Here is a 16,131-nt window from a genome sequence, read left to right as displayed (position 1 = left end):
CTGGGTTCTATTTTTCGAGAAGAATATCTTTGGTGTTAGAGGGCGCAGACATCTGAGTATTTAAGAAATGGATAATGTTCTTTGTGATTGAGCCAATTTGATTTTTATTCGGATAATGAAAAAAAATTTATAGCAAAATAAAGCAATGTAAATTTGCATTATAGTACCTATATTTAGACATTGTTATATGCTAATTGAAAAATCACACACAAAAATAAAGTATAAATAACAATTTAAAAATAAATAGTTCTTATTAACTTTAGTTTTGTCCAAAAATTAAGTGTAACATATTAGTAAGACGTATGATCTCAAAGACCTGGCAATGTTAGAGCTAAAATTAATATTAGCTAAAATTGTCTATATCTTTATTACGTACATTTTGTAAATATTTTGTATGTTATTATGAATTCCGATTAATAATTTTGAACGCTTTTGCTCTTAAAATATATAAATCGTTGAGTTTGATCCTTAAATGTAATCTATCATTGTTTTTGTTAGTTTAATATTCATTAAGCATGACAGGCGTTTTAACGTGTCGATCAAACGATTTCTTTGGAAATGAACGATTCTTAAAATTAGGAATGGAACAAAACTTATCACAGACAAATGTCATCCTAACGGAAAGTAATCGAACACGCAAGGAAAGAAAAGTGGTACTCGCAAATAAATAGGAACACGAAAAAAAAATTGCACGTGGTCATTCTGCCGTGACCGGGGATAAAAATCATGAACAGCCGATACGGGGGCTCATTGACGAAGCAACCACCGGCGGTGGTGCCAACAGTGACCTACAAATGGATTGGTGACGTGTTGTGCTGTGACCAAAATGAATTTAATATATTTATTCGCGTTTGCCTTAGTGGGCCAAGCTAGAGCCCTTGTCGAACTAAATTGCAGTGATAACGCAACATGTATAGACTTTATGACTAGAGAATTCGTTAGGAGTATAAGGCAGAGGAAAGCGGTGAAACTTTTTGACACATTCACGATAGAGCCAGTAGAAATTGCAAGACAGGCGAGAAGCAAGGATCCCCTAACGCGGTTACTCACGAGTCACGCGATCAGCTTCGACTGGAACGATTTTACCTTCAAATTCTCGAACACGGAGGATAAAAGTGACGCCTTAGACTTGGAGGTGTATGAAAGCAGGACTGCTAAAGGTAATTCATAATTTTGTATACCCTAAATATAGCTTCTGACCACCGACCACAAGTTAATCGCAAAATATTTAAGAATATATTTTTATTTAAAATATCGAGGAAGACGATTAGAAAACGGTTTTATTTTAATAGCCATTGAGGGTTTTGTAAATATTTATAATAATTAAAGGCTTTTTTTCTTTGATATAATAAATATCTTCGATAAATTTGTCCTAAGTACAATAAATTGCTGGGTTCAGAAATCTCATAATAATAATTGTAGGTAATAATAACGTAAAAGGCAATTTTTACACAACAACTTGATTATGTGTTTCACCATTTATAGCTTAAACACGTGAACTTATTATACTGGTAAAAGGGTTTTTTCCTCTTTTTCTTTCGGAAACTTCACCCAAAGATTGACCCTAGTGATACCTAGTAACGATATGCTACAAATTCCGCGTTACATCCATTACATTTCTTTTATAAGAATAAAATAAAAATAAGTTTCTCTTTAGATGAATTGCGGCCACTATTAACTGATACAATAATAGTAACTAAAACGAAACGTTTTTGAAAAACGCATTCTTGACGCAACATTTCTTCTTAATTTGATTCCATGAATTTACTGAATACAAAAAAATTTAATAGTAATCATGACCATACAATTATTAACCACCTGAACGCTACTTCAATAGATAACCCCCTAAGAGAGAGAATATTCAACGATAAATAAAATGCTACATTGTAGTTAATAATATAGTAAAACTTTTTACGACGACACCGAACAACATACCGGTTATAGTGACCAAATTCAACGTCATCGGCTGTTACGACTATCGGTTTCACGACCAAGTATGAGTAGTAATAGTAAATGTATTTCTATAATAGGAAGATATTTTAATTGCCATTTCAATATTTTATATTATTATCGGTTCCATTGCATATATTTTGCTTGTTATTACAATATTCGAGTTAGGATCTCATTGACACCTAAATGATTAATGTTTCGTGCACGCGGGTATGGCTTGGGCAGGGCATACGAATTACTAGTCATTTTCTCAGTGAAGCTAAGTCCGTACGATTCTTTACCAATATAGATTTGGCTGGGGAAATCGAATCCAAGAAATCCAGCTAATGCGTTATCCTAGGATCATTTATATTGGCGTTAAGAACAAATTAAAATTTAGAAAATAATGTTTATAATTATGGGGATTTACTGTAGAAGATATTATACAGCTTAATTGCTAAATGCAATGTATAATCTTATTGGATTTTTGAACAATTTCTCATCGTGGAAAATACTAATAAATTGTGGACCAGAAATATCACATTCTTCAGCTTAAAGACTCATAGTAAATGAGGTGCTTGATTCAATACTACGAGTATGATATTGCTAAAAATGCAATCCATATGTTTATTTAAGATATTGTATACTAATTTATAGTTATTGTAAATATAGCTGCATAGCTTTCGTGACTGTCACTCTTTGCACAGTATTAATTATGACTTTACAAATAATGTGATATTTTACAATTTTCCTCGACTCCAACGGAAATAAGGAAAGTAATACTTTCGATATTTTCATGTATCATTAGTATACGACCACTTTAATATTTATTATACGTTTGAAGTATAAACGATAATTTTGGAAAGATAATGGCACATTTAATTTATATAATTATTTTGTCCTTGCTATACAGACCTTTAAAATAGATGGTGAAAGGGCTTCTACATACCTTCTGAATAGTAAATCAAAACTGTAAGTTATCGTATCGTTTTACAGAATAGGGACTATCCTACCCAAAACATTCTGTATGGCTTTTGTTAAAAGCACACAAGACATGCTAGGACATACTAAGTGCTTAACACCATCTGGACTCTAAATCCTCCCTGAGTCTTGGTCTTAGATATCTTAATCTATTTCCTGGATAATTTTTGCTTTAAATACACGTTACCAGTTCTATGCATCTGACACAGCTTCGATTTGAGACAAGCGTGCTCGTTTGCACAAAAAATACTCCTTTAGTGTACTATATCTGAAGGCAGGACTATATCTCAAGGATGAGTAGGAATAACTGCATTTGTTTATAACTTTTCAGCTAGTTTTTATTTCAGTTTTTCAAATAAAATATCGTATAGCACACGCTTTACAAAGTTTATTAACGAGCAGTTCATTAATGTTGTTCCCGAATTTATGTAAAATCCTTTATGAATTTTAATGAGTTAACTTGATTAAAATGTTATTTTTAGTTATATGGTTAATTATATAGTTTTTATAAACATTATATATTGTTCTGTATCAACAGTCACGTGGAGTATAGCGTAATGGTTTTTATCATCTCTATCATCTTCAGATAGTCGATTTGTCAATGTGATTTGTGATATCAGTATCAAAGATTTCATCATATCTGTAATGATACTCAAAATACAATAGTTCCAAAATATCTTCACAAATCTTACTGGAGCATCATATCAAAATGTTTAATTAATATTAAATCAGTTTCATTACCAACTTACGGTGAGCAAATAAGTTATGACACCTAAACTTCGCTATGTGGAACAATTATTACCCACGTAGGAACGGAAAATCCTCTTCAACAAAATTAAACTTTCCAAATCTAAACACATTTATCATTCGTATATTTTCCGAATACTGAGCAAGCAAAACTTGCATTTCCTTTAATCTTTCTCGTTGCAATCAGATCACGCGTTTGAATAATTCAAACTGTTTTCTTTGTTTCACGCGACTGCAGGAAGTAGTCCATAAAAATTAGATATTGTGACGGAATTGTGTATCCGGCTGATAATTAGATTGCTAAGCGCTTTTTATACTATATTCTCTAGAGAATATCTTTCAAACAATCTTAAATTCCAATTGAGTTAAAAACCAATTTCTTCGGTGAAATATTATAAGTTCCAAGTTTTAAAAATCACCTTCTGAAGCTGTAAGTTACTTTTTATTGCTAAAAAAATATTTATATTTCAAGCTATTTTTAGGTGTTATATAACTATACCCTCTCGAAATTGTATTAACAGAAATACCGTCGGAAGACCTTAGTTTTTTCAAGAAATTTTAAACGTTTCTAATTCTACTTTACAAAACATAATATTTTACTCTCAATCATATTTGATTTAATTGTAGATAACCTATAACCTTTGTAAAGACAGTATTGTTCTGAAAGGTTGCAACTTAATACAGGCTGCCTTGAGTTATAAGTGCTTATGGGCGGCCGTCACTTGCTTTCAATTATCGATCAATTGTTATTTTATCAATTATAGTAAATATAGTTATTTTAAATTTGTTGATGGAACCGTAACAAATAAAATCCACTTTTTGTGCTTGTGTAGTGATATTCAAAACTTAGCCAAGTCCAGTCGAACCTTAGCGCAGAGTGTGACTTCCCAATATCAAATCCAATAATTTTTTAACCCAACTTGTAGAAACTCTAGTACTTAATAGTTTGAATACTTGACTATTACAAATAATTTTATAAACGCCACTGAAAACATAATTCTTACTAAAGACTTAATATAACTATTTACTATTTTGATGTATAAAATTAAAAAAAAAGTGATCTTAGACAAGTGAATAAGGTTGATCATAAATTATTCCTTATTTTATTCATATCTATAGATGTTTAAAGGTATTAAGGTATTTACTAATAGAAATACCCATATAATAAACAAAAGTATATAATTTATGGATTCCCGACGTAGTTTATGATATTTATTTTCTATAAAAGCGGTGATCTCTTGGGTGCTCATATTACGCGAACATAGAACCTAAAATTTACAGCGCCGTAAAATTTATTACCATTTGCCCGAGTGTCTAGGAAACCCTTGGGTGTTTCATAAATTTTAGTTCAACCTGCGGAATCCTCATGGAGTAAAGAATACAATAGTATAGCCTAGTAAATCGGTTTATCAGGACCCTTGTATTTATACCTTGCCTCAGATCTATATCTAATATCTGTTTAATGAATATTTGTTGTTTCTTGTAGGCAATTAGGTAATCAGCCTTCTGTGCCTGACACACCACTATATGGGCCTAAGACACGCCAGGGTCCTTATGGTGATTTTCCGTGCAAGGGGATATATATAAAGCACACATATAAAGCCAATTGGCGTACGGCCAGGTTCATCAGGGACGAGATTCGCACGTTGAAACCAATACTGCTTGAAGGATATCAAAGCCTCATGTTATACATAAACAGGAGACAATTTCCTGAAAATTTTCGGTTTTTCTGACATAAACAGGCGTCCTCAAATTCATCTATTTTTGTTACTAACTGTTCTTTAATAAATATATCAGTAACTATTAATTTTTCCAATCATTTTAACTATTGGCCATTCGGATATACTTAATGATTTAACTAAATGTTTACTCTTAACAAACGACTCCCAGTATGTTAATAATAGAAAATTCATAAACCCGTATTTTTTTACATAAACCACATAATCTTACAAGTTTATGAGTGTGTAACAAACAAATATATATTACAGCGTTGTAGAAAATAATTAACACTCACGAGCAGCCCTGCGGTTAACAATGGGTCAGTTATATACGTTAATAGCAAGTAGTTCTCTTCGAAATTTGAAGATTTAATTTTCTTATCGTGAACTACTTTATAGAATTTGAAAAAATAATATCAAGGTATTAGACAATCTAGATAATCATCACGACCAACAAAATTTTTCGTCTTTCAGCTCAGTGGAGAAAAATAAATATACTAGAATAATTATACCAAAATAACGATATTTTTTAAAATACACTTTAAATAACTCTAGTCTTTTAATATTCCGTTTTCCTTTCCTCGGCCTTTTCTCCGTTTTATTAGAAACGGAGAAAAGGCCGAGGTCGAAAAAATTTACGTAAATCGAAGTTGGACTGGAATCCCGAGAAAATTCTTTCTTTCAACAAATGTTAAAAGATAAATCAACTTTATTGTATATATAGTTAAGTAAGTTATATTTAAATAAATAAAATCATAAAATGTAATCTATCTATCTATAATCTAGGTAATGATTTACTTCAGGTAATGATTTAGTTAATAACTGAATCTTCATCTGTTCCATTTTAAATTGCTAAATGTATCATTACACTGAAAATAAGAATCAAATTTTTATTGAATTTTTTGATTAAATAGGTAGAATAGTAAAACAGAAAAAAACAAATGTTTTATATAAATCAAACACGCCTTGTAAAAAGTTAATAGCAAACTGTAAATTACAACGTTTATTAAATTTTGTAGTTAAGGCACAGGCAAACTAGCAACTAATTTCCTGTTAGAACTATATCAGATACATATTTTGCTTATTTTATTAAAAATCAATCAGTGGCGCCACACCATATCTGTTTTGTGAACATTTGTTTTTTCTCGTAGGCAAGTAGGTGATCAGTCTCCTATGCCTGATACATGCCGTCGACCTATTAGGTCTAAGGCAAGCCAGTTTCCTCGCGATGTTTTCCTTCACCGTTTGAGCGAATATTAAATGCGCACATAGAATGAAAGTCCATTGGTGAACAGCCAGGGTTTGAATCTACAACCTCAGGAATGAGAATAGCTCTGCTCTGCTTGCTTCTTTTATTGTGCTGATTCAGAATCTATAATTTCAGATGTTTCGGATGAAGCTCCGAAGAAATCAAACAGCAAGGTGGAGGAAGAAGTACCACAGGACAAAACACCAAAACGTATCAGTGAGTAATCTGATATTATGTCCTAAGTAGTAGTAGTTAGTGTGTTTGATTTTCTGTACGCCAATAGAACTATTAATATTTATACAAAACGTAAAGGTGATTGATGAAGTGACTAGTATGACTTTATATAGATAATATTACCTGAAGTTTTAGCCAAAACTGCATTGTTATATATACCGCTATAATGGTGATAAATAACATAATTGGCTGAAGTATCAATTAACTCCAGATAAGCAAAATGCAATAAATTTAGTTATCAAAGCAGCTGCAGCTTAAAAGGTTATGCTTTAAAAAGCTTTCAAAATTCGAGGAAATTATTTTCCTCACTCGCACTGAGACTAATCTGAATACGTCATTTGTAAGTTGAGTGCGTTTTCATGTATAGAGAAGAATTTCTCGTAACCTGCTGAGTTTATATTCTTATGGATCGCGTTCTTATTGTACCTCAATGACTAGTGAGTTTAATAGGCTTAATGTAAGTTACTACTGTGAGTTATAAGACCTACTTTCTTTTATAAAACAAACAGAAAAAAACATAGTTGACATAGTTTTAAGTACTATACACCAACAGCTACAATATATTTCACGTATTTATGAAGTATTTATTCATTAAACACTTTGTAACAATTAAATCTCAATCCAGAAAACCTGTTCATGTATATGAAGTTTTAGACGGGTTTTAAAGAGTTTAAGATTAGCTAAAGGAAACCCTAGGCCTTAAAGTAATTTAAAAAGTTCTTTATCAAATAAAATTATGTATAGCCATTCCTTGTATAAGATACGACTGACTTTCTCGCTGAAGAATATTATATTTAAAAATACTTACAATATCAGCATTAAGCCTTATTAGTATTACACAAACACAGGCAATAAAATTTGTCATTTGTTGTTCGCCTGAATAAATATGCCGAGCAATTAAAGTACCGGCATGTTTGCGAGAAATAGGAGGCGGAAAATTCATGAAAAATAGTATGTTTGCGTCTGTACCACTTAAACTGGAAATAAACAATCCCGTTCATTGGATTCACCGGGGATTTGTTCCCTTTTATTTATTATGCATAGGTACTTACTTGTTTTCATCGTATTCCTTAAAGCCTTAGAAAATTGAGATGGGATTTACCAGACACTCTTGTTAAAATTAAACGCAACATTCAACCGTTATCGTTTGAGAAATGTTTGTTTTAGGATGTTAACAGAACATGAGGAAATTATTTTGATATGAAATATGAACAACGTGGTTTTAGTAAAAGTCAAATCGTGAAAGAGCGTTCAAAAGTTTTTATAGATAACATTTTATACAATAGTTACAGAACTCATAACACGTCTATTATTCGTTTAAATTTCGATAATATTAAATTAACACAATTGATAAAAGCTGCCAACAATATGTAATGATGTCATTTATTTAATTCACAATGTGTCAGGCCGATTAAATGTGCATTGGGGCAGTAGTAACTCATTAATGCAATTAATACATAAAGATACGCTTACTCATAAAGTCCGCAGAAGATGTAGGTAAAAAAGTTATTGATATATGGAGGTAGATCTGCAATGGTTCGGTACAATCGATTTGTTATTACAACGGTTAATCCTTATGAAGAAATAACAAATGCGTTTAATTAGTATACGTATTATTCCAAGTATATTTGCTATTATATAATTATAGTACTTATATGTGTTATAAAATTGTTTCCTATACTATTGAATTTATTATAAGTTACAGTTCTAACTACGTATATTGTTATGGATACAATATAAATTTCAGTTCATAAATTTATACGATCATGTTTTTGCAACTTTGTACAGTTTGTTCATCCTTGAAGGTTTCATAAATTATCGACAATTTTTATAGGAAGTTTTATTGTTTAGACAGTTCAGATAATGGTTATTATCGAAAGATTTATTGCTGATCATGATGATACTATACGTTGTTTGTAGGAAGAAAGTCTATTTGTGAATATACTTTCTTCCTACAAACTAAGTAATATATTCTGGCATTGTATCTAGTATCATTTATAAGCTAAGACTGCGGTAAAAATCGACCCCAAGGGTCGTGTTGAAAAAATCTGATCTGGTCTAAGTTCACATCTGGAGGTTATGTAGAAGTGAGACTGAACTGGTTTTGGTCTTTCATATATCTGACACTTAAATAATGGCGATTTTTAAACGCATATACAGCTTGGACCTCAATTAAGATATCGGTATATCAGCCACATATTATTTGCCTACCAAATATCAATATGTATTTCCTTTATTTGATAACTGACTAAATCTATATTGAATGTATGCCACGGAAATAGAGGTCCAAATTAAAATGGGCTGCTACGTAATGATGGACACCTAGATTAATTACATTTGAACGACATTTTGAAAACGTTTATTTAAATAATTATATTTTCATAAAGGTTAATTGAACGAAACCGGATGTTTGAAAGTCCTGAACTATTTCCGGTTATACTAAATTTCCTATTGTAATAGTGAGGGAATAGAAAGTACAGTACGCATACACTTATATTCTTTAATATTAATGCGCAGTTGATTTGTGTCCGCTGAAATAGGCCGCCGTGGCCGTTGGTGATCGGTCGGGAGTTGATTTTTTTTAATCTGGTAAACTAGGACATCTACAGAGTGAAAATATATTTTTTCTAATATTTTTCCTTGTCTTATTAATTCATTTTTTACACCTTATATAGGGTCTATAGAATGTAAACACATATTCCAATAGGTGATAATTTACCCTACGAATTTTCAATAGTACTTGTAGCCTGTGAAACCTTTTGAAGTATGTAATTTTATCTCTTTCTAAAGTTGTACAATTGTGTAAGTGTATTACTTCCTGAATTAATTTCACTTTCCTTACTCATACGTCATCATATGACTTTAGTTTCATTCATTTGAAATTATTTACTGATTTAAAACTAATGATAAATAAGCAACTTTCGGGTAATTAAGAAGGGACTCAAGGGAAGGGATTGATAATAACTTTAAAATTGCTTGTTTCATTTGTCTATATCCAATATCCTCTACTTGACATCTAAAACATCAACAGTTTTTTTATATTTATTCTTCTGTATTTATTTACCAAAGTCTATCTTTGTATGTGATGTTGAGATGCCTCGTGGTTTGAATCGGTAACCCGACATCCCATTATGGTGGCTCGCCTTTACACGCCTACGCGTTGCAAAATTTGTCTACAAGTGTTAACATGAATATTAATTTAATTTCTTTTACAGAACGGCGACACAAACGGAAAGTCATGCAAGCGGTGATCCCTCTCTTATTCGGAATGAAGTCAGCCGCGATCGCTATCTTCTCGCTGGCGGTGGTAGCAGTCATCACGATCAAGGCATTCCTGGCTAGCAAGCTAGCCCTGCTGGTGACTGTTGGGATGGCTGCCAAGAAGTTGTATGAGAATTATACCGGCGGGTGAGTTGAATTTTTATACAAAACAATGTAAATTTGTTCTAATTGAATAAAACAAATGTGACATTGACAGTTTGACAAGACTATACCCAAATCTAGATTGTTGTAGATTTCAGACTTTGACTCAGATAGCATAAATATATCGCGTTTATTGTAATTTTTTAGGCATTTAAAAATCTTAATACAGAAATATATGTTTAAATTTTTTTGGCCTGAAAGCCTCAAGAAATTGCAAACGTGATACGTTCAACGTGACTCTCGGAAAATAAGTTGGCCAGAGTCGTGCAAAAGTTGGTCTCTGTTGGTCTCTAGGCCTTTTCTGTTATATATATCTCCAAAACGCAAATTCTGGCCAAGATACTTGTCGAGAGCTAAAACTAAGCTTCTTTTATACATCTTCAATATTAGTTATACCACAAGACTATTCTTGTTGTCATAAGTTTCATAGCATAAAGTTGTGTTTAATGAAATTCCATAACAGCAAAACTAGTACTCTGAAACTCATGACTAATCCTATAAATCAACCTAAAATATTTTGCATAAATAAAGAGCGAAAAGCTCTATTTATGCAAAATATTATAAGTAAAATAAGGTGCTTTAATCGGTGCTTAAATGGTACTCTTAAGACATAAAAATCAAGTTAAGCCACATTTAAAGTATGTAACATCGTGTTAGTCATTATCTAGTTAAAAAAATATAATATATTTTAACTAGCTATTTTTCATAGTTATATATGTAGTTAGTGTTTTTGTGCCTTAAATTGTTTTTTAATTAAAAGGAAACGGAAGCCAGATGTATAAAGAAAGTGCAAGACTGAACATGTAATTAACATAATTTATTCAAAAACTAATTACGCCTGTAAATATTTATAAAGTTTAATCAATAGATTGTACTTGTTTCACATGTTTTTTAAACGTCATAGTAAACAGCTTCTAAAGATGTTAAAAATTCATTTTTTTAAAATCATGCCTAATAATAAAAGCCTCTAACAAGTTTAATTTAAACACATTTATAGTATCTTAATGATGTCGGTTTTTGTTTCAAAATTTAATATACTTAATTTTGCTTTAATGAAACCAGCTTAATAATGTTAATTAGTATTAAATAGCATGCTCTCATTATTAAAAGCTAAAATAATTATGATTTAATTTTCCCTAAAAATTAGCGATTTTAAGTTTTATTGAACACTTTTCTGAAATAAACAGCTATTTTACCCAAATCTTTTAGTGGGGATAAAAGTATTTAGACACTGATTAAGAGACATTTTCAAATACCTAATCCTTTTAGTGCCGATTTTTCGGTGGATATTTTTTAAGGCGCTTTTTTTATTTGAATGAAAAATTCTCTATACATTTGGCTTTTTAAATCAAGAGCTCTCTTAAAGATGGGAGACGTATAATGAGAATCGAGGTTGTTGCAATATTTAATGATATCCTAAAACTACAAGTGTTTTACTAAAATAAAATAAAAATGACGAACAATATTTTTTGAAGCTTTAATGCAGAATTTATTCTGAAAAAATGAAATGGAATATTCAAACCTTTAACAACCTTTCAAAAAAAATCAAGTACATTGGTTAATTTCATACAAATACTTGCTATATGACTTAACCTCGGAAATACATAATAAAACTCCAGATATGTATTTTTTATTACCTAAACTAATATATATATACAAATCTCGAAATTGACATATAATAAATTTATAAATGATTATGTATTTTTTATGTTTTGCGACAATTTCGATTATTCTAGTAATAATAAGCATGACGGACATGGCATATTGACTTCGCTACACGCATACTTTGCACATACATGGACTGATTTCACCAACTGCTGACGTGACGACTAAGTGGAAATAAAAAGCAAAGAATGTCATCTTGCTTCATTGGTTAAATACATATTGTAACGACTTTCTACGATTACAGTCGCGTGAATGCGGATTATTTTAACTGTTTTCGCTTTTGTAATTATTTCAATTAGCAATAGGAATACAGTTATTTTCCTTCAAATCTTAGCAATTTAATTATTGCTCGATTTTTTATATCATTGACTCGGACAATTTATTTTGCTTAAAAGCATTTTACAAGCAGAACTGTTGTCCTAATATTTGGGAATTGGATATCTGAGAATGATCTAAATATTTTTATTGAATATCTAACGACGTTGTATTTTCAATATCACTCAAGATAATGGAATTTTGATAAGGACTGACGAAGAACATCTTGATTTATTACATAATTGAAAAGTTCCCTCGGACGAGATTTGACATTTGACGAAGGACGTGACACTGCAACTAATCGACGGACGACTGCTGACAAGGCTGTTAGCTTATAACAGTTACTTATTATACTTATTTAAATTCCAGCGCTGGTTTGCAAAATCATCCATTCCTTTACTCGCAATACCCAATTGATTTTCCGAGCGCCTCATCGCACGCATACTCTGTAAGCGGAATGAGTCAACAGTTTGGTTCCAATGAGATGTACAGTCCATCTGGACTGGGCTCACAGACACACACTCACGAAATTCTGCAATCGAACGACCCCAGTGCTCAGCAGTCGCAGCAGGCGCCATCTGTGCTAGCTAACTCGACGCGAGCAGCAGAACGATGGGATGGTAAGTCAAGTCTGCTCAAGTTTTTAGAGCCAGTCGTAAGCCAAATAAGAAGCTTCGTCGATCCGATAGCGAGTATTTTCTACGGCGCAATACCAGCAAATTTCAGAGGACTTAAATCTGATGTTTCGACTGCTAAAAGCGTTGACGATGTAGAAGAAAAAACGAAAAGGCAGAGGGAAATTTTACTACCTCAACCTAGACATATTATAGCCCAAAGAAAGATGTCATACTATAAAAAAGTACCTAGACAAACACCAAAGAAATACACAGAATTGAAACTTGACTTAAACAGGCTTAAATATAATAAGGATTTTTTAGACTATGTAAAAAATAAAAAGTATAAATATAACTATCCTCGCACGTATTATTATCCTCGAGTAAAATACTATGTTAATCCAGCCATGTTTATAATGAGACCAAACAATAGTAGATTACTACCATATAGAAAAACAGAGTTGAAGGCTAATGTAACTATCGAAATAAGCAACGTCACTTTAGCTCCGGAGCCTAGTGAATGGAAACCAATTATTGTATTTAAGCCAGAAAGTTTTAAAACTGATGAAAATAACAAAACTGAGTCCAAAATAAAAAAGGTGCTGAAGAAAAAGCGTAAGCGACCAAAACGTAGTATACATTTTGGAGAATATGAGTTAGACAAAAAAAATCAACTAAAAACACGTTCAAAGAAGAAAGAATCAGACTTTATAAATAACATTATTAATGCCAAAGACTACCTCGATAACTTAATAAAATCTGCGCTGAAACCAAAAGGTGAGCCACCACTTTATTACACATTTACATACAACTTGTTGATGTATTGCTTGGACATATTTGATGATTTTGTTCAAGTCCATGATGGCATAATAAAGGCATTCAGCCACGAATTCAAAAAAAGTAAACTTAAAAAGAAGAAGAAGAGAAGGAAGCAAAAGCCTTCTCATGATTTTGAATACAAAGAAACAACAAATAAAACAGACAACCATAATTCATTTAACCGTTCATTTCTTATATAAAAATCAATTATCAATACTAATATCATTTTTGTATCATTGGTGACGGGTATGACATCCTAATTGTAAATTAGAATGTATTTATTTGGGAAAAGTCTCTGTAAATATCAATGACAATGATTCGTTGCACACGATAGGCTTAGCCCAAGCATTTATTAATCTAAATGGGTCTGAAGTTCTTATATCACAAGGGAATCATTTGAATTGATATTTACATGTTTTTAATAATTAATATAATATGATGCAGGGTACCGGAGACGTCCAATTTTATATGGAAGCTCGCGCAGTACGTCAAATTCCTATTTGGCCTCGGACCACCGCCGCTAAGCGCCTCGTCCATGCCGATACCCTATTACGCTTTACCTCAAAATATGGCGGAGATGCCGATGTTTAGCCCATCAATGACAATGCCGGCAAATCAATGACAGAATTGGACATCAGGATTATGATTGGATCAAGTGGCGTTCGTTTAGTTCTAAATAAGCTAAATGTCAGATTACCACGCAAGACTTGATCCGATTTTGTGTTTACTAGCGTGGTGATCTGACATTTAGCAAGTGAATTGGCCGCAATGTTTTAAATTTCTGGACCTTGACTCTTCTCGTTTGCTCCTTCTACAAATTTCCGGTTTGAAATTTAAAACATTGCGAGCAAAATTGTTTTTAAGACTGATTTAAATTGCTCAACTTGTTAACTAACTGAGGTATTTTTAAGCGCGAGCCCGTCGACTTTTTTATGAGATTAAATAAGTTATTGTAAGGATAAGTGTTAAGGCTTATTTATTCAGCACCTAGTGAAATAAATTCGTTGTTAAAGTTGAAGTGCCTCTTATTTACCCTGAGTATCTGTCATGAAATTAAACCTCAACAAAAAAACCAAATTTTTGTTAACTAACAATATTTTTTAAATTGAATTTTTTTGGTTAGTATTTTACATATGCATCTATAATCTTGTACAGTCATATTAAAATAATAGTACCATTTCATTATACGATACTTAATTGTTTATGGCTTTTTTACTCTGAATATATATCATACTTGTCATATGTAAAACAAAAACTTGGGATTAAGAAAGATCGAGGAGAGTTTATTGCCAGTTCTTCACTTCCATTCTTCGTCCTTGATTTGAGAACTGGCAGAATTTGTAAAATTAGAAGCATATACATTTCTGTTTTTGACGTTCATAAGTGTACATTGTGTCACCTATATTAATAAATGATAATTGGCCAAGATAACATCGTGCTATCGAATCGTCAAAATCAGAATGCTCTATGTTTATTAGTACTTGCACAAAGTTTATAAGCATCTGATATATTACAATGTATTTTATTATGACAGACCAAAGAATATGGTGTATTAAGACTAGTCATGAAGAAAAGCTTTACCACTGGGCCTTAATATTGGCCGCTTGGCATGATTGTATACAATCTGGGTTTTCAATACGGTCTGAATTTTAGAGCAAAGACATACATTTGGCAAGTTAGTGTGTAATGAATAGTTAAAGACGTGTAAGCGTAATTTACATAACTGCGTGTATGTAATTCATGTGGTTGTAGCTCATGATTCTAAGCATCAAGTCTAGGTATATGAATGTATACTTACCAGTGTAGCATTGATAATAAATAAAACAAATAGGTAAGTAAATTCATTTATTATGGATGATCATAAGGATACTTATCGAAATCCTCTTCTATCGATTCCCAGCCATTATTGTTTGAATGTTTGTCCGTAAATACCTCGTATTTCACGTTGTGGAGCTGTATAAATAGATTCAATACAAAAATAGATCGACCTTTAGGATATTGGTCTTCTACTACAAACTAATGTAAAATATTTACATTTTAAATACAACTATATTTAAATTTAATATAAAAATGTTTTGTTAACTTATAATTTAAAAAAAATGGCAACAACATGCATATGTGACTGGACTAACTTTCATTACTCTATTTTTTTAAAGAACAGGTGTTAAACTGGCAGGAAGCTCATCTGATGTTAAATAATATCATAGATTCACTAGATCACTCAATGCCAGAGGGCTCACGAGTGCGTTGCAAGACTTTTTGGGATTAGTACGCAAATTTGGAACATACTTTTGTTCAAAAATAATACAGAAGGCAGCTGGTTCCACATAGTGGTGGTGCGTGGCAAAACCTTCCTTAAAAATGCTCAATTGTGGAACAGCGGATGTCGAGGTGATACGGGTGAAATTCCGTATTATCCTCTTATCATCCATAACAT

General features: G+C 31.8%; 1 protein-coding gene across 1 annotated transcript; it reads left to right on the top strand.

Moving 5' to 3' along the window:
* Nucleotides 1–826: 826 nt before the first annotated feature.
* Nucleotides 827–14,218, top strand: LOC123720207. The gene is made up of 6 exons (XM_045676744.1): nucleotides 827–1,160; nucleotides 6,760–6,834; nucleotides 6,871–6,879; nucleotides 10,074–10,266; nucleotides 12,631–12,881; nucleotides 14,139–14,218. The coding sequence occupies exons 1-6, from the start codon at nucleotides 827–829 to the stop codon at nucleotides 14,216–14,218; spliced, it is 942 nt and encodes a 313-aa protein (XP_045532700.1).
* Nucleotides 14,219–16,131: the final 1,913 nt, after the last annotated feature.

Source organism: Pieris brassicae, chromosome 2 (genome assembly GCF_905147105.1).
Source record: "Pieris brassicae chromosome 2, ilPieBrab1.1, whole genome shotgun sequence".
Lineage (NCBI taxonomy): Eukaryota > Metazoa > Arthropoda > Insecta > Lepidoptera > Pieridae > Pieris > Pieris brassicae.
The sequence above is the reverse complement of the archived record's forward strand: the minus strand, read 5'-3'. Positions and strand labels throughout refer to the sequence as shown.